General features: G+C 39.4%; 1 protein-coding gene across 1 annotated transcript in view; it reads left to right on the top strand.

The window, feature by feature from the left end:
• The window catches only part of LRRC63 (leucine rich repeat containing 63), a 50,953-nt gene that overhangs the window by 14,800 nt on the left and 15,396 nt on the right, over positions 1-20,757 (top strand). The window contains exons 3-7 of the mRNA XM_074961041.1: positions 3,782-4,531; positions 7,556-7,693; positions 8,554-8,714; positions 11,259-11,357; positions 17,965-18,101. Of these exons, the coding sequence (XP_074817142.1) occupies positions 3,782-4,531; positions 7,556-7,693; positions 8,554-8,714; positions 11,259-11,357; positions 17,965-18,101 (1,285 nt within the window). The remainder of the gene's footprint in view (positions 1-3,781; positions 4,532-7,555; positions 7,694-8,553; positions 8,715-11,258; positions 11,358-17,964; positions 18,102-20,757) is intronic.

Here is a 20,757-nt window from a genome sequence, read left to right as displayed (position 1 = left end):
CCTAGGTCCTTTTCCGCAGAACTGCTGCCTAGCCATTCGGTCCCTAGTCTGTAGCTGTGCATTGGGTTCTTCCGTCCTAAGTGCAGGACCCTGCACTTATCCTTATTGAACCTCATCAGGTTTCTTTTGGCCCAATCCTCCAATTTGTCTAGGTCCCTCTGTATCCTATCTCTGCCCTCCAACGTATCTACCACTCCTCCCAGTTTAATATCACTGATGATACAATACAGTTCAGAAATATCTGTACATTTTGTATGCTATAGGTGACCTAGAAGATGCAAAAATGCTCTTCGCCATTTATTTAACAATGGCTAGTAACTAGGGCTGTCAAGTGATTAAAAAAATTAATCGCAATTTAAAAAATTAATTGTGATTAATCGTGCTGTTAAACAATAATATACCATTTAAATATTTTTGGATGTTTTCTAAATATTCAAGTATATTGATTTCAGTTACAACACAGAATACAAAGCGTACAATGCTCACTTATATTTTTTATTACAAATATTTGCACTGTAAAAAACAAAAGAAATAGTATATTTCAAAAGGAGTACTTGTGGCACCTTAGAGACTAACCAATTTATGTGAGCATAAGCTTTCGTGAGCTACAGCTCAACTTCATCCGATGAAGTGAGCTGTAGCTCACGAAAGCTTATGCTCAAATAAATTGGTTAGTCTCTAAAGTGCCACAAGTACTCCTTTTCTTTTTACCAATACAGACTAACACGGCTGTTACTCTGAAACCAGTATATTTCAGTTCACCTAATACAAGTACTGTAGTGCAATCTCTTTATCATGAAAGTTGAACTTACAAATGTAGAATTATGTACAAAAAATAACTACATTCAAAAATAAAACAATGTAAAACTTTAGAACCTACAAGTCCACTCAGTCCTTCTTCAGCCATTCGCTCAGACAAAGAAGTTTGGTTATAATTTGCAGGAGATAATGCTGCCCACGTCATGTTTACAGTGTCACCTGAAAGTGAGAACAGGTGTTCGCAGATACCTTGCAACGCCAGCTACAAAAGTGCCATGCGAATGCCTGTTCTCACTTTCAGGTGACATTGTAAATAAGAAGCAGGCAGCAGTATCTCCCGTAAATGTAAACAAACTTGTTTGTCTTAGCAATTGGCTGAACAAGAAGTAGGATTGAGTGGATTTGTAGGCTCTGAAGTTTTACATTGTTTTGGTTTGAGTACAGTTATGTAACAAAAAAAATCTACATTTGTAAGTTACACTTTCACGATAAAGAGATTGCACTTCAGTAGTTGTCTGAGGTGAATTGAAAAATACTATTTCTTTTGTTTATCATTTTTACAGTGCAAATGTTTGTAATAAAAAATAATCATATAAAGTGATCACTGTACACTTTGTATTCTGTGTTGTAATAGAAATCAATATATTTGCAAATGTAGAAAAACATCCAAAATATTTAATAAATTTCAATTGGTATTCTATTGTTTAACAGTACGATTAATAGCGATTAATTTTTTAAATCGCTGTTAAGTGTTTTGAGTTAATCGCGTGGGTTAACTGCGATTAATCAACTAATAACTAATAATTAAATATTAACTTTAAATATAGAGTTAATAGCCAATAACAATTGATAGTAGGAATATTAGCTCAATAATAGCTCAAAGAAAGAGCTGAAAACTCCACTGCTTGAGACTTTTTAAAAACTAGGTTCTGATCCTACCAGAAGGGCTCTTACTTCTGTACTGTCCCATTGACTTCAGTCAAACTTGTGCTCCCACAAGAGGCTGCTGTGCAGATTCTGATGTAGGGTCAGTACTTTAGACTGGACAATATGTTAAAATAAACTAGCACTGTAAAAGAACAATCCTGCATTGGCATGGAAAAGATGTCCTGATAGGTCTTTTCTATGACCTATATGTAAAACAATTTAAATAGCTAAAACTATTAAATCTGAACATAAAAAGTAAACTAAAGGAAAAAGTTCTGAAACAAATTTTTCATAGTATTTGATATGCATAACTAATTTGAAATTTCTTAACATTAATATTATGATATTGTTTTATTAATATAGTGTCACTTATGGTGTGTTTATTATTTATACCAATTCCAGTTATCATTTATTATTTCACTAATTGATAAAGAATACTCATAACATTATACTGGTATGGTAAAAAATAAGTAAGAAGGGAAATCTCAGCAAGTGAATTAAAGTTGAAAAGTAAGAAGCTGCATTTCTTATTCTCTTGATATTATTAAGTCCATTAGGGGATTAGTTGGTGAAATTTTCCATCTGTCCAATACGTTTCCAGTCTGGCACCATCCAAAATGTATCTAAATATTTCTGGCTCAATACCAGAGCTCTGCTCCACTGATTTTAAATGATTTAAAATGATAAACCTTTTATCCAGAGACAGTGTTCTGTTGCAATGGCTTTTTTTCTAGTATAACATATGATTAGTGATGAATGCTATTTAGAATGTATAGATTTATACAGTACCCTGACAAGAATCAAAGTGCTGTACAATAAAGTACATTCAAGGATCACTTCACGCACCACAAAATGCAGCCATTATATTTGATGGATGTTTATAAAGTGGAGTGACCGTTGATCAGAAGCCAGCTTTTCAGTAATGGTAATATGATCACCTTGGAGTACACACTTGTTCTGTGTTTCATCAAGTATGAGACAAGTTCATTCCTTAAGAATAAGATGAACCTATTCCCAGGAAGGTGGGGCACTAAGTGGGTGATATAACGTATCCAGACAATACACAGGAGTCCTATGTGGCTGCTCTTCTCGCTGGTAGCCTAGAAAAAAGGCTGCAGCTCCTCTGTGGAGATTTTTGGGCACTGGACCCATATATTCATTTAAGTTTCCTTTCACAGGCTTATCACACTGGTCGCATCTGCATCATCCTAGCTGAAGCCAGCACAGAGCCCACATCATGGTGTTTAGGGGATGTGGAAGCCCCCTGAATGGTTGCTTCTGCCTGAGCCTCCACTCCACACAACCATGGCTATCATGGGGCCTAGATGGTATAGAGAGCCTTATGTGGGTCCTGCGTAATGGGATGGATGTTAGTCCAAGTGACCATTATTAGAAACTAAATATGTCAGTTCATGACTGGCTAATAGTTTAAAATTATTTGTTGGTAAATTAACAAATCAGCCATTTGGCAGTTTAACCAGTGGAAGTTTAATTTGCTGCTTCTTGTTAAAGATGGTATATATTGTTCTTTGGAGCAACACATTTCATAAGGGATTAAATTGTGGCTCTCAGTCACAGCCCCAGAGTAGGGGATCTGTGGAGGAACACTGCCCCAGAAAGAGCCCCTGCAAGCTTCTTGCAGCAAGGACTGCCTTTTTGTTATGTGTTTCCAGTGCCTCACACAGTGGGACCCTGATCCTTGATTCAGGACTCTAAGCATTATCACAGTAATCAAGTTTTATGTGCACTGGAACCTCAGTAATTAGTTTTTCACTAATCTGTGTGGCTCATCATAAGCATTCTAAATATAGATGTCTAACACTTACATGTTTACAAATTACTACAGATCATTCAGTGTTGTTTACTTTGTTTAAAATTAAATTATACTTGTCAAATAAATTTACAAAGCAAAACATTTTGTGATGCAGTAGGGTTGATTTTTTTAAATGATTATTTTTATGTGTTTACTCAGTGTAGGGGAAATTCTCTCTAAAGCATCCAGTTTGAGTCAATCACAATATTTTCTTGAAAAACATGTGAAACGTATGCCTAGTTATAAATGTATCTTCACTTTTCTTGCTTTTGTGTTCTCCAGACAGGATTCCTCGAAAAGACCAACCTGGAGTGATCAGAAGCACAAATGATGAAGACAGTTATATTTTTTCCAGTAGTTATTTCAGTGGTCAAACACAAGTCTATCCCAAAGATACACACTTCCTTCTTGATCAAAATCTAAAAAAGGAATTGACTCTTACTGCTCCTTATTGTTGTATACCTCCTGACTGCCCGTTGCAGAAAGATGGTAGATCCTTGGACATGGGGGTTCTAGCTCCCCCTGAGGAGAGTGACTCTGTTTATTGGTCTTTACCAGACACTGCTGCTGCTGCAAGCACAACTGACAAGGATAGAGTTACTCTTTCCGGCTATTATTCGAGCAGTCGAACATCAGTCCAACTCAAAGTCCAAAATCTTTTTCCTGATCAAATTCTCAAAGATATTATTATAACTCCAACTCCTAGTGGTCCTGCCAGCTTCCCATTACACAAACGTCGTAAATCCTTTCGCAGACAGCTTCTTGGTTTACCGAAGGATGAGCCTGCTTATTTTACTTCACCAGAGTTTACCTTTGGGAGCTTAGCTGCAGTGTCCCCTTCTCACCCATCACCTGTGATGGCAACCTTTAGAAAGTTACAGCGAGAAACAGCTGGCTATCAAAATCTCACTACCAAGTTGACCAATAAAGAGAGAAAGAGCATACAGACTGAAATTAACACAACAGTATTGTCTGATAATGAAGAGTTCCCAGTAATTTCACGAAGAAAGCCTGAGAGACAGAGTATCATAGGTACTGTATTTTATATTGTCAAGTGTTCTAATTCACTTTTGTCTGTGCATGATTTTTACTGAAAGCATTTCTGAAATAGGCCTCCTTTACAGGAAAAAAACGATGCCATTTGTCTGTGAGAATGTTACATCATTATTTAAGAACTAGATAGGGCAAAATTGTAGCTAGTAATAACTAAACTAACTTTATGTTTAAAAACATTAATAGCAGGTAACAATTTATACTAAGAATATCTTAAAATACTTAATAGTATAAGGAAAATTTTTAAAGCCCCATTGCTTGAGGCTTTGAAAACTGGCCCCTAATCCTGCAACGGGATCCATGAAAGATAGTCCTAACACCTGCACAGAGTCCTTCTAGGCCCAATTCATTGTAGCTCTGCATCTTGTGTAGTCATTTAAATGAGTGTAAAATGCTAATATTCTGGTTTACTATCATTTTGCAATCACTTTGCACTAGTGTAAGGTCCAGATTTGTAAAGGTATTTAGGTATTGCTGAGCTTAGTGTTGCATTGCCTAATTGATATAGGAGCCTTAATCTTATTTTCCAAAGTGGTTTAGGCACTGAAGAGCCTAAATCCCATTGCCAGTAAGTAGGATTTTGGCTCTTAAGTGAGAATAAGATTTAGGCTCCTGAGCACAGCAGCAGCTAAATACGCATAAGAATCTAGGTCTAAATGACTACATAAGGTGCAGGACAACAGTGAATTGGGCCCACTGGCTTCAGTAGGACTCTGATGGTTTTTCTGGGTAAAGAATGGATTGGGCTTTTTAACCATAGTGGTTTTTGCTTATGTGCACAGAGTTGAACAGGGATCTTGGGTTCTTATGACTTTCCTCCAAGTCTAAAGCACTAAGCAGAGATCTTTGATTAGGAGAAGATGAGTGTATATCTCACAATCAACTTCCTTTGCTCCCAGGAGAGACAGGCACTAGTGAACCATATTTCTTCAAATTTTTTACCTCTAAGTAAATAACAGGTTTGATAAAATTATGGTGCAGCAGTGCCCGCACTGCAGTTAAGATTGTGTTACAGCATAACTTTTAACCTTTTATTTATTTATTTATAGATATAGATATGTCATTGAATAGGCAAAAACCAAAACATAGAATATAAACTTTGAGCACTGTTTGAATTTTTAATGATGGTGTGATGAAAAATGAATTGATAGGGTAATTTTATTATTTTTCTCTTTCTGATGATTCCTTCTTCCACTGCCTCCCTGGATTGCTTCACTCTTCTTTGTATACCTTTTGCAAAAACTCTGCAACTCTCTGGGACCTATCTTTTGTCCAGATTGTTGCTCCTCACGTGCTGATTCCTAGAATATCAGTTATACATCGGTATTGTTTATCAATATTTTATACCTCTTCAGCTGTAACAGAAAATGTGTGCCAAAGCAAACCCACTGAATTTTAATTCAACAATAAATAACGTACCAAGAGATAGGACTTAATGTGAAATCACTGGTGGCCTAGAACCCAAGCTTATGGCATGAGCAATCCCAAGTTTAGCCACTGTTCTATGACCTTTCAAAGCAACTAACCTACTTTTAGTTAGCCTATCTTTAAACTGTAAACTGCACTTCTCTCCCAAAGCCAGGGATAGAATCAACTGGTGATTTCCAGTCACCAATTTTATATTAGCTACTAAATAGGTGGGTAATCCACTGTGAAAGTGTGTCGTCTCCTCTGATGGCTGGTCTAGAAAAGGGTGAGCAATTATTCCTGTAGCTAAGTTAGTAGTGATTCACACAGGGGAAATAAGCAAGCCTTAACTGTCGCTAAATGTAATTTTTGTTTGCTAATGAAAATTTAAGAATCTGATTCTAGGACTGGTCAGACAGTCCAGTTCTGTTATTTCTCTGTGCTAATTTACAGGCTTAGCCTTTTATGACCTGAAACATTGTAAACATTTTTAATGTATTTTTTTCTGGGGAAGGGTGATGGGTGGAAAAAAGTGAGTAGGCAACATTCACCCATTATTTTCTTAAAATATTTCTTAGAGAGACACTTATTTCAAGGGTTGCATGGAACGTTAAAATGAATATACACTGTAACCAGATAGTTATGGCATTTTGTCGTTAAATTGATTGCACAATATATAGTTCAGAACTGTTAATGTTAATATATATCTCCACCCTCATCCTGAACAAATAGGCACTCAACTCCCACTGTAAATATAACACACCAGCTGAAACACATGCATATTTCAATTCTGTGATTTTTACATTAAAATTGCTTCCAAATTTGGGCCCATCACCAACCAAATAAATCACCCGTTTACATAACATTTCCTGAATGTTACATAAAAACATGGTTTGCAGCCACCATTTGCAGTCTTACCCTCTATCTCATTTACACACCCCAGTACAAAACTATATACAGAATTATGTAAAATGGAACATGAAACCACACCAACTCTATATTAATCATATGAACACGTAACCATTAATGTGGTTGTGGTGTTGAGGCTGCACGTTGGTTGTTCAAAATGGGTGGAGATAAGTGGATCGTGGTTGGTGGAAGGGACGGAGCTGAGGTTGAGAAAGAGAACTGATGAGTGGCGTGCAGATGGGCCGTTGAATGACATAGATGCGTATTTCCTTTCTTCTTATGGTTTGCATTGGCTGGAAATAAAGTGCATCAATCTTAACTCTAAGATAAGCCTACAGTGCATTTTAGTGGGAATATAGGTGTGGTGGTGGTTTTTTTGTTGTTGTTTTTTTTAAATGACTGCTGGGAATACTAGAGAAATAGTGTATCAGGAATTTCAGATAGCTGTCCTATGACACATGCAAGCTATGATAAGAAATTTGGTTCCCTGATGGTCATTTATACTATGTCCCTTTATGCTGCTCTGGTAATGTAAAGGGGCCTTAAAAGTAAATGCTGACTTGATGGTCCATTTATGCTGCCAGAGCTGTGTAAATGATCCTTTGTGTAAATGAGAAATGGGCTAGTCTGACTAAGTTAATACATTTCTCACATACCTCTTCTACCACCACTCCCAACTTTTTTCAGAAATGGCTTTGGAGGAGAAAATAAGAAAATCTAACTCATTGGAACAGATTTTAGAAGAAGGTGATGAAGGGGAAGAATCTTATATGGACAGTTTAAAGCTGTACGCTCATGGACAGAGCAAAAAAGTGTCCTATTCAGGTAGGGGCAAGATATATACATTACAATTATGAAATAAACTATGTACAGCACTGTAGTGGCAATTTTGTAATGGCAATATAAATGATGAAGAGCAGTCCTACTATCAACTCCCAATACTGCATGCCATTTTTAAGGGGAGAATGAAATGGATGTTATAATAAATTATAATGGATGTTGTCATAATAAATAATAGAAATGTACAATTACAATAAAACCAAGACAGGAAGGAAATTCAGAGCCAAAGCTTTTCACTCTCACCCTGTTGGGCTTTTGGATTGTAGGGTCTTAAACCAGTGAGTGAGGAATCCATTTGGGCTATTAACAGTAAGAGTGGTAGAAAGCTTTTGTAACCAAACCTGAAATTCATCCCAAGCTTGTGCCATGGATTGAGCCCCCCAGAATTAAAGCCCTCATTCAATTGCCACTTTCTGAAAATTTAGGCTTTAATGGTTTATCTAAACAGAATCAAAATCTTCAATCTCTTTAACATCATCTGTTGTGGGTTGAAGCTATAGATGGACCTGAACAAGATGCTCCCAAACTTTAGGAAAGTTCTGCTCCAAATCCAAACATCACTGCTCAGGCCCTTTTATCAATAGCTGAAACCCATTCTGCTGCTCCCCCTTCAAAAAAAAAAAGTTGAATAAATTTGAATGCTTTTAAAGGGTCAAATTCTGCAGTCTTTATTCAGGTAATGCTAAGATACTGATTTGTAACAGGGAATTTTGCCTGAGTAAGGCCTGACAGTGCATGGAAGGATTTGGCTATAAATTTGGGATCTACATAATGAAGCTTTAGTTCTTTATTTCCTAATCTCAATGATTATTTCTTTATTTGACTACATATATTTTTAATTGCAGAACCTGATCGTGCCCTTGATGATGATACTATAAAGGGTATCCAGGGATTCGGGTACCAGAATTTGTTAAGAGATCAGGATGAACAAGAAAAACTGATGGCCAGGTCCAGAATGGCAGTTTTATACTGCACAATCCATAGAAGAACTGAACTTAATCTTAAGGTATACCTTTTAAAAATTACAGCTGCACCCACTTTCCATATCGCTATCCTTAATGATCAACTGCTGCTTTCATTAGAAACACAGTTTCCCTGGGATTCATAACTTGGCTTTCTTAACTTCATTCACCTAGAACCTGGTATTAAAATTGTCAGTATATGGCCACTTTTTAAAAATTAAAAATGGCTAAAATAATTTAAGATTTGTTTAGCAATTTTAGATTAGTCTTAAGCTTGGTTGTTCTAGATGCCCTTTTTAATTCTCTTGCCTCACCTTGATCTCCCTCTGTATTATCTATTTCCTCTCCTTTTTCAACCTCACTCTTCTTCCCTTATATTGTGTGTCTCTCCTCATTTTTCTGATGCACCTCATGATTTATGTGACATCTCTTGGCCCTAGCACCTCTTGCAGTAATGGACTGAGTTTGGACACATTGCTGCTTCTTCTCCTCCATATAGTGCCATCAGATTGCTTCAGCACCATGCAAGTAGGAGTGGCAAGATCCTGAAGGTGGGATAAGGTGCCCAACCCTCTTTCTAGGAGGCCAGAGACTTCACAGTCTAAAGTTTCTGGAACCCTGCCTGGCATTAATTCGGCCCTGTTATGTAGATGCTGTTTTTAATTATTTCTGTTTTCATGTAATGCATGGATCTGTTGAGTCAAAGCATTGACAATTGATCTGTTTGTCAGTATAATAATACTTAATATTTATTCAACTATTTATTATTGTTCCCTGTTTACATTCAATCTGTAGTATCTGTTAGGTACGTATGGTTTACTATGTAACTTTCATAGAAATGACTCACAATTCTACTTCACATAAATAGATGTAAGGTTGTAGAGAAAAGTATATTAATGTATTAAGATTATAATATGTGATGTAATTAAATACTGTATCCAACTATTTATACCCAAGGGTGTAGACAAAAGTTGTGCATGCAATCGTGACTTAATTTCCTGATTTGAGTCAAAATCATGAATTCATATTTTTTTACCGTAGCTTTTTGTATGGGGTTTCCTAGCTTTGAAAGAAAGGGGTTTTAAAAAATGAAAAGAGGAAGCTTCACTTTCTAGGACTTTGGATCTCTGAGTTGCAAACATCATGTACATTCCAGAACCTGTTTAGCTAGACAGCTCCAGAGTACACATCCCGTGCACCTTAGGAAGATCACAGGAAAGAGCCCCGTACATTTTATACAAAGAGGGCATAATAAAAGATAAAAGTAGTAACTAGGCCATGCAGAGCATAGAAAGTGGGAACAAGTAGCTTAAATTTGATGCAAGAGGGAAGAGGAGATCAATGAAGTGGGAGGTGAGAGGCAATGTGGCCCTCAGTTAGGCAAATCCTTTGATGCTCCTTGCATAATGATTTGATACTGTCTCACATGACTTTCTTATAAACAAACTAGGGAAATACAACCTAGACTGAGCTGTTATAAGGTAGGTGCATAACTGGTTGGAAAACCATTCCCAGACAGTAGTTATTAGTGGATCACAGTCAAGCTGCAAAGGCATATCAAGTGGGGACTCACAGGGATTGGTAATGGGTCGGTTCAGTATCTTCATCAGTGATTTAGAAAGTGTCAGAGAGAGTACACGTATAAAGTTTGCAGACGATACCAAGCTGGGAGGGGTTGGTTGCAAGTGCATTGGAGGATAGGATTAAAATTCAAAATGATCTGGAGAAATAGCCTGAAGTAAATAGGGTGAAATTCAGTGAGGACAAATGCAAAGTACTCCATTTATGAAGGAATAATCAGTTACACACCCACAAAACAGGAAATGACTGCATAGGAAGGAGAACTACGGAAAGGGATCTGAGGTTTATAGTGGATCACAAGTTAAATATGAGTCAATGGTGTAAAACTGTTGCAAAAAAGCAAACATAATTCTGGGATATATTAGCAGGAGTATTGTAAGCAAGACACACTGATAAGGCCTCAGCTGGAGTATTGTGTCCAGTTCCGGGTGCCACATTTCATGAAAGATGTGGACAAATTAGAGGAAGTCTTGATGAGAGCAACAAAAATGAGTAAAGTTCTAGAAAATGTGATCTATGAAGAAAGATTGGAAAAAATGGGGTTTGTTTAGTCTGGAGAAGAGAAGACTGAGAGGGGACATAACAGTTTTCAAGTGCATAAAAAGTTACTAAAAGGAGAAGGGAGAAAAATTGTTCTTTTTAACCTCTCAAGATAGGACAAGAAGCAATGGGCTTAAATTGCAGCAAGGGAGGTTTAGGTTGGACATTAGGAAAAACTTCCAAACTGTCAGGATAGTTAAACACTGGAATAAATTGCCTAGTCCTGCCTTCAGTGAAGGAGGTTGGACTAGATGACCTGAGGTCCCTTCCAGTCCTACACTTCTATGATTCTATGTATCCATCAATGGAGTCATTTTGGTGATTTGTCTAACTATTTTTTTTAAAATCTTTTAAATTACGTCCTGATGGAGCCAGTTCTTAGCTCTTCCCCTCCCCCACCCCGTTGATAAAAAATGTTGATTTTTTAATTTAGTTAATATATCCTTTCTACTTAATATGTCTTCTAGGGTTATTTCCTGACTCTCCTTCCAGACCTGACACCTTTAGTCGACACTTTGGTGTATCTTAACCTATCATTCAATGACTTACACTACTTTCCCAGGGAGGTATGTACCAGTTATTTTCCTTATCGTTATTAAGAGTAAAACTGTAAGACTGTCTGAATTTTACAGTTTAATATTAAACTAAACATAAAAAAATGTAACTTTCAAACAACAATGATTTAATAAGAGATGCAATAAGAGATGCAAATTGCATAGCTCAGATATTGGAAAAACATCATTCCTTTACATTTCTGGTTATTTATGGGATAGTAAGAATCAATGTGAGCCTGGAAAGATTCCAACAAGATTTAGAAATATCTCTGCATCTGTGTCTGAAGGTCCCATTCTGATCTTGCTTTATACTAGTGTCACTCAGTTGACTTCAATGGGAAGTGACTCCTGATTTAAACTTATCCTCATTTATGGAGCACCAATCTATGGTTGATACTAATATTCCGCACAAAAAATACGCTGAAAGAACCTTAATCCGGTTGCAAAGTCAAGCACTCAAAAGTTAGGAAGTTCCAGAATTAAAGTTGCCTGTGCAATCTTAATGCAACTCCCTTGTGCATATGCTATGATCCAGTCCTCAATTACATGATCACATACTACTTTTTCCACAGGATCCATGCCTCGTTCCGTGCACAGGACAGACAGTACTCAACTAATAAGCAGCTAGTCAATATTTTTTTTTCCTCATTGTTCAGTGTGTGGCTGTAGGCTTTACTTACTGCACATTATTCAAATCCTACTCTGAAGTCAGAAGTATTAATTTTCTCAGGGGCTTTGTGAAACACTCAGATACTATAGTTCTGAGCATTAATCAAACATTGGTGATTTGATTTTCACCACACTTCTGTGAGATGAGTGGGTATTTATTATCCCTCTTTTGCAGATGGAGAGCTGAGGCACAAAGAGATTAAAGTCAAAACTATCCACTAATTTTGGGAGCCCAGTTTGTGATCCTGGAACCTGATTTTTCAGAGTACTTACCATTATATAGCACAGTATATGTATGTTTAGGGCCCTACCAAATTCATGGTCCATTCTGATCAATTTCATGGTCATAGGATTTTAAAAATTGTAAATTTTATGACTTCAGCTATTTAAATCTGAAATTTCATTATGTTGTAATTGTAGGGACACTGACCCAAGAAGGAGTTTGGGAGAGGGTCACAAGGTTATTGTAGGAGTGGTTGTGGTACTGCTACCCTTACTTCTGTGCTGCTGGCAGCAGTGCTGCCTTCAGAGCTGGGCAGCTGGAGAGCAGTGGATGCTGGCTGGGAGCCCATCTCTGAAGGCAGAGCTGCCTCCAGCAGCAGTGTAGAAGTAAGGATGGCATGGTATGGTATTGCCACCTTTACTTCTGTGCTGCTGCCTGCACAGCTGGGCCCTCAGTCAGCAGCCGCCACTCTCACTTCTGCGCTGCTGCCTTCAGAGCTGTGCAGCTGGAGTGTGGCATGGTATGGTATTGCCACCCTTACGTCTGTGCTGCTGCTGGCTGGGAGCTGCCTTCAGAAATGGGAGCCTGGCCAACAGCTGCCACTCTCTGGTCGCCCAGCACTAAGGCAGCACAAAAGTAAGGGCGGTAATACCGTGACCCCCCACCCCCAATAAAATAACCTTACGACACACCCCGCATAACTCCCTTCTGAGTCAGGACCCCCAGTTTGAGAAATGCTGGTCTCCTCCCCCTTCTCCCCTTCCCCCCCCGTGAAATTGGTATAGTATAGGGTAAAAGCACACAAAAGACCAGATTTCATGGGGGGAGACCAGATTTCATGGTCTGTGATGCTTTTTTCATGGCCATGAATTTGGTAGGGCCCTATGTAGGTCCAAAGCACAGCTTTCATTGACTTCAGTTGCAGCTGTGAGCGCTCAGCACTTCTGTACATAAAGCCCCAGGGTCTCACTCTGGGCACCCAGAAAATGAGGAACACACAATTAGTGACCACCTGGTAAAAGTTTGGTTTAAGTGATTTGCCCAGTATCACATAGGAACTCTGTGGCAGAGGTAGGAGTAGAATCAAATTCTCCACTTCCACTCTATTCTGTTCTGATAAGGCCTCAGCTGGAGTATTGTGTACAGTTCTGGGTGCCACGTTTCAGGAAAGATGTGGACAAATTGGAGAAAGTCCAGAGAAGAGCAACAAAAATGACTAAAGGTCTAGAAAACGTGACCTATGAAAGAAGATTGCAAAAAATAGGGTTTGTTTAGTCTGGAGAAGAGAAGACTGAGTGGGGGCATGATAACAGTTTTCAAGTATATAAAATATGGTTCTAAGGAGGAGGGGAAAAATTGTTCTTGTTTACCTCTGAGGATAGGACAAGAAGCAGTGGACTTAAATTGCAGAAAGGGAGCTTTAGTTTGGACATTAGGAAAAGCTTCCTAACTGTAATCAAGCACTGGAATAAATTGCTTAGGGAGGTTGTGGAATCTCCATTATTGGAGGTTTTAAGAACAGGTTGTACAAACACCTGTCAGGAATGGTCTAGTTATTACGTAGTCCTGCCCTGAGTGCAGGGGTTTGGATTGGATGACCTCTCGAGGTCCCTTCCATTCCTACACTGCTATGATTCTATGAGACAATCATTCCTCTTCCTACAGTCCCCTGTCTCATTCACCACACACCTGCCAACTGCAATAAATGAAGCAGGGTGCCTGCAGACAACAGCCTCCTGTACTACATCTACTCCTGATTCATCAGTACTCCTGATTCAGTACTGAAACAGTACTCCTGATTCATCCCCAGAGCAGGTTCATCCTGTTTATTGAAAGAGGTAGGGGTCCTGTGGGAAAATAGTATGTGATAGTGTAATTAGACTGTATCATAATACCTACCCATAAGGGCCAAATTAAGGTTGCGCTGGCAACCTTAATTTTGGAATTTCCAAATGTCGAGTGTTTGACTGTGCAAGCCTAATAATGTTTGCTTAACATGGTTTTTGTGCAATTTCCTAGGTTTTTGAAAAAGCAAACTGAAAAACATTGTACCGAGGCCCACATGGGTCATCAGCAGGGTTGGAATCTTTGGATCCATCACAAAGACCTCTGCCATTTGAACTAACAGAGTAACTGACAGATGATAACATACAACTGCTGTGGAGCAGTATTCAAGGGGGCCAGCATACTTTGCCATTGGGTTACACAATACTTATTCACAGGAGAGGAATGGTGAGACTCTGGAATCCGGACTGGTCTGTCCATTTCCCCCAAGCGTGATCTGTAGTACCTCATTTCTCCCACTGGTCCGTGTCCCAGTCCTGTCTCTTCCCCACCCCTGGCTTCTCATCTTAGTCCCATTCTCCTTATCTAGCCACTCCCAGTCTCTACTTCTCAGGCTTTTCATCTAAACTCCAAATCCTTGTCCAGCAAGCCCTACCTCACCCCTCGGGGCTTCCTGTTCTAGTCTCCTTGCCCAGAGATTGCCAGTCCACCCCAGACCTTCATCTAAGCTGTCTCTCTTCCCCAGACTGGCCTCCAGTCTAGTCTCATCATCCACATTCCCCATCCCCACTGGCTCTCAGTCCAGTTCCAATTTCTCTCCCCAGGCTCCTCATCCAATCTGTGTTGTTGACCCCCACACACATAGCGGGTTCTTATCTTAAGTCTCTTTACCTAGTCAGTCCCGCACTCCCCACAGTTCCTCATGCAATCTCTGTCTCTGCCATCCCCCACCTACTGAGCTTAAACTCAAAAAAGAAGCTTACAAGAACTGGAAATTTTAACAGATGACTAGGGAAGAGTATAAAATATTGCTAGAGCATGCAGGGGTGTAATCAGGAAGGCCAAGGCACAATGGGAGTTGCAGCTAGCAAGGGATGTGAAGGGTAACAAGAAGGGTTTCTACAGGTATGTTAGCAACAAGAAGGTGGTCAGGGAAAGTGTGGAACCGTTACTGAATGGGGGAGGCAACATAGTGGCAGATGATGTGGAAAAAGCTAAAGTACTCAGTGCTCTTTTTTCCTCAGACTTCACAGGCAAGGGCAGCTCCCAGATTGCTGCACTGGGCAACGCAGCCTGGGGAGTAGGTGAGCAGCCCTCAGTGGTGAAAGAACAGGTTAAGTACTATTTAGAAAAGTTAGACATGCACAAGTCCGTGGCTCCAGATCTAATGCATCCAAGGGTGCTGAGGGAGTTGGCTGATGTGGCTGCAGAGCCATTGGCCATTATCTTTGAAAATTCGTGGCGATCAGGGGAGGTCCCGGACAATTGGAAAAAGGCAAATATAGTGCCCATATTTTTAAAAGGGAAAAAAAGAGAACCCAGGGAACTACAGACCAGTCTGCCTCACTTCAGTCTCCAGCAAAATCATAGAGCAGGTCCTCAAGGAATCCATTTTGAAGCACTTGGTGGCAAGGAAGATGATCAGGAACAGTCAACATGGATTCACCAAGGGCAAGTCATGCCTGACCAACCCGATTGCCTTCTATGATGAGATAACTGGCTCTGTGGATATGGGAAAGCGGTGGATGTGATATATCTTGACTTTAGCAAAGCTTTTAACCCACTTTAACCCACTTTAACCCAGTTTTGGTCTCCCACAGTATTCTTGCCAGCAAGTTAAAAAAAAGTATGGATTGGATGAATGGACTATAAAGTGGATAGAAAGTTGGCTAGACTGTTGGGCTCAACGAGTAGTGATCAACAGCTCAATGTCTAGTTGGCAGCCAGTATCAAGCGGCGTGCCTCAGGGGTCGATCCTGGGGCCAGTTTTGTTCAACATCTTTATTAATGATCTGGATGATGGGATTAATTGCACCCTCAGCAAGTTTTCAGATGACACTAAGCTGGGGGGAGAGGTAGATACGATGGAGGATAGGGATAGGGTCCAGAGTGACACAGACCGATTGGGCCAAAAGAAATCTGGTGAGGTTCAACAAGGACAAGTGCAGAGTTCTGCACTTAGGACGGAAGAATCCAATGCACTGCTACAGGCTGGGGACCGACTGGCTAAGCAGCAGTTCTGCAGAAAAGGACCTGAGGATTACAGTGGACGAGAAGCTGGATATGAGTCAGCAGTGTGCCCTTGTTTCTAAGAAGGCCAATGGCATATTGGGCTATATTAGTAGGAGCATTGCCAGCAGATCAAGGGAAGTGATTATTCCCCTCTATTCGACACTGGTGAGACCACGCCGGGAGTATTGCATCCAGTTTTGGTCCCCCCAGTACAGAAGAGATGTGGACAAATTGGAGAGAGTCCAGCAGAGAGTAACGAAAATGATTAGGGGGCTAGAGCACATGACTTACTAGGAGAGGCTGAGGGAACTGGGGTTATTTAGTCTGCAGAAGAGAAGAGTGAGGGTGGATTTGATAGCAGCCTTCAACTACCTGAAGGGGGGTTCCAAAGAGGATGGAGTTCGGCTGTTCTCAGTGGTGGCAGATGGCAGAACAAGGAGCAATGGTCTCAAGTTGCAGTGGGGGAGGTCTAGGTTGGATATTAGGAAACACTATTTCACTAGGAGGGTGGTGAAGCACTGGAATGGGTTACCTAGGGAGGCGGTGGAATCTCCATCCTTAAAGGTTTTTAAGGCCTGGTTTGACAAAGCCTTGGCTGGGATGATTCAGTTGGTGTTGGTCCCGCTTTGAGCAGGGGATTGGACTAGATGACTTCCTGAGGTCTCTTCCAACCCTGATATTCTATGATTCTATTCTATGATACTGATTCCCCATCCCCATTCCCATTGTCCCCTCCTGTCTCCTAGTTTCCTTCCAACCAGTCCCAGTTTCTGTGCACAACCAGTCCCTGAACTCCCTCCTGGCTCCCAGTCTCTGTCTCCTCCATGCGGCCAAGCCGGGGGTGTGTGGGGGGGTGTCATTAACTCACCTGTGTTCTCAATCTCTCAGTTAACGTGCTTGGACCCAGATATGGTATGGGCTGCAGCAGCCCAGAGCTGCAATCACTGGGAAAGTCCTGCTCTGACCTGGGCTGGAGCATACTCAGTGCAGACAGAATCTGTAGGGAAATTAGCAGCTAAAATCTAAAGAAGTCTCTACTGATCATATGTGACCTGTGATTTTTTTCAAAGGCTTATAACTTGGCCAAATTAGGGCTGATTTTCATAGGGACAGCAAAAGGCACATCCATGACACAAAGGCCACCCCTCTGCCACATTTTAAATCCCAAAGTATCAGGGTGCTAGAACTTAAAAAAAAGGTTTTAATCAGATGTTTAACATGGTCAAAAGAATGTATTTTTCCCTAGCCCCATTCTTCAAAATGGCTGAACTGTTTTGGCTGAAATTTTCCAGAAAGATTCAGCCTGTGGCAGACACCCAGCATGGAAAATTTCAGCCAAAACAGTTAGTTTGGTTAAGTTATAAGCAACTGGAAACATGTTTTTGTAATGGGAAGTGTTGGGCAATCTTAATAGTAGATGGTGCTACCAGCCCAACCTATAATACTACAGCAGTGTAAGTGAGATCAGGATCAGGCCCAGAAACCACACGACATTTTTATAAGGTACTTTAACTAAAATAACATTACTAATTAGCTACTGCTATACATTAAATGCAAGATTCATACAATATTAGGACAGTTTCCATGTTTCTAGTTATTACAGTGTCACTTACTAATGTTAGAAATGTAGAAACTCTTACCATAACAGGAATCAGATTATCTTTGTGGTAAACAACTTTTTTTCCATTACCTTCCCCCCCCCTCCCCAAGGTATATAATATTAAAAACTTAGAAGTACTGAAGCTCCGAAACAACCCCATCAAAGAGATCCCTGATGATGTCCACAAACTCAAGACACTTAGAATACTTAACATGTCCTTCAATTTACTATCTGCCCTTCCCACTGGGTAAGGTGTTTACTATTAATTAATAGATTGGATTACGCTATTTCTATGCTCAAACAAGGATTCAATTTTTTGTGTGACCTACATTATATTCATTCATTAATTCATTTCTATACTGGCTTTGTAAATTACACCTGTACACATCTTACAAAAAAGGCTTTCTACAAATGTATATATAGTAGGGCTGTCAAGTGATTAAAAAAATTTATCGTGATTAATCGCACTGTTAAAGAACAATAGAATACCATTTATTTTAAATATTTATGGATGTTTTCTACATTTTCAAATATATTGATTTCAATTATAACAGAATACAAAGTGTACAGTGCTCCCTTTATATTTTTATTACAAATATTTGCACTGTAAAAAACAAAAACATTGTATTTTTCAATTCACCTCATACAAGTACTGTAGTGCAATCTCTTTATTATGAAAGTTGACCTTACAAATGTAAAATTATGTAAAAAAAAACTGCATTCAAAAATAAAACAATGTAAAACTTTAGAACCTACAAGTCCACTCAGTCCTACTTCTTGGTCAGCCAATCACTCAGACAAAGAAGTTTGGTTACAATTTACAGGAGATAATGCTGCCTGTTTCTTGTTTATGATGTCACCTGAAAGTGAGAACAGGCGTTCGCATGGCACTGTTGTAGCTGGCATTGCAAGATATTTATGTGCCAGATGCACTAAAGAGTCATATGTCCCTTCATGCTTCAATCACCATTCCAGAGGACATGCATCCATGCTGATGATGGATTCTGCTCGATAATGATCCAAAGCAGTGCGGACCGATGCATGTTCATTTTCATCATCTGGTCAGATGCCACCAGCAGAAGGTTGATTTTCTTTTTTGGTGGTTTGGGTTCTGTAGTTTCCGCATCAGAGTGTTGCTCTTTTAAGACTTTGAAAAGCATGCTCCACACCTCGATCCTCTCAGATTTTGGACGGCACTTCAGATTCTTAAACGTAGGGTTGAGTGCTGTAGCTATATTTAGAAATCTCACATTGGTACCTTCTTTGCCTTTTATCAAATCTGCTGTGAAAGTGTTCTTAAAATGAACATGTGCTGGGTCATCACCCGAGACTGCTATAACATGAAATATACACAGAATACAGGTAAAACAGAGCAGGAGGCATACAATTCTTCTCCCAAGGAGTACAGTCAAAAATTTAATTGATGCATTATTTTTTTAATGAGCATCATCAGCATGGAAGCATGTCTTCTGGAATGGTGGCCAAAGCATGAAAGAGCATACGAATGTTTAGCATATCTGTCATGTAAATACCTTGCAATGCTGGCTACAAAAGTGCCATGCTAATGCCTGTTCTCAGTTTCAGGTGACATTGTAAATAAGAAGCAGGCAGCAGTATCTCCCGTAAATGTAAACAAACTTGTTTGTCTTAGCAATTGGCTGAACAAGAAGTAGGATTGAGTGGATTTGTAGGCTCTGAAGTTTTACATTGTTTTGGTTTGAGTACAGTTATGTAACAAAAAAAATCTACATTTGTAAGTTACACTTTCACGATAAAGAGATTGCACTTCAATAGTTGTCTGAGGTGAATTGAAAAATACTATTTCTTTTGTTTATCATTTTTACAGTGCAAATGTTTGTAATAAAAATAATAATATAAAGTAAGCACTGTGCACTTTGTATTCTATGTTGTAATTGAAATCAATATTGAAAATGTAGAAAAATATCCAAAAATATTTAATAAATTTCAATTGGTATTCTATTGTTATAAGTTTCAGAGTGGTAGCCGTGTTAGTCTGTATCGGCAAAAACAACGAGGAGTCCTTATGGCACTTCAGAGACTAACAAATTTATTTGGGCATAAGCTTTCGTGGGCTAGAACCCACTTCATCAGATGCATGGAGTGGAAAATACAGGAGCAGTTATAAATATGTGAAAAGATATGAGTTGCCTTACCAAGTGTGAGGTTGTTAGAGAGAAAGTATGAACAAGGGTCAATGACATCACCACTTGGCCTCTCTCCTCCCACACCTACTCTGAAGGCAACAAGAAATTAGGAAGACAAAGACTTTGAACTGTGGAGATTGGTCCCAGGCTAAGAAAGAAATTCAGCCTGTGTAATAAGAAATGTAAACTGCTGGAACATCTAGAGGGGCGAGAAAGTGCTTGATACAAATCTTGCTTAGCCTGTAGAATTTAGGCTGCGATTTTATTTATATTTCTTATGTGACCAACTTTGATCTCTATGCCTACCCCTTATAATAATTCAAAATCTATCCTTCTGTAGTTAATAAATCTCTTTTATATTTGATCTAAAACAGTGTGTTTGGGGTTGAAGTGCTTGGGGAATCTGCTTAGATTACAAAGATTGATGCATGGTCGCTTTCCTTTGACGAAGTGGCTAACTAATTAATGAGCTTGCACTGTCTAGGGAGTCTTGAGCAGTGTAAAATGGCACATTACTGGAGTGCAAGGCTTGGAACATTTGCTGGTGTCTCTTTATACAGTTCATGAGTGGCCTAGAGAGCATTCATACAACTCAGCTGGGTGTGTGTCGCCACATATTGATGGGTGAGTGATCATAGCATCTGGAGAGGTTTATTGCTTGTCACTAGCATAGCATATTGAGAGTCAGCCCAGGCTGGGGAATTTAAGGGGACTCAGTGGTCTCACAGTCTAGATTGT

This window comes from Natator depressus, chromosome 1 (assembly GCF_965152275.1).
Source record: "Natator depressus isolate rNatDep1 chromosome 1, rNatDep2.hap1, whole genome shotgun sequence".
Classification (NCBI taxonomy): Eukaryota; Metazoa; Chordata; order Testudines; family Cheloniidae; genus Natator; species Natator depressus.
The sequence above is the reverse complement of the archived record's forward strand: the minus strand, read 5'-3'. Positions and strand labels throughout refer to the sequence as shown.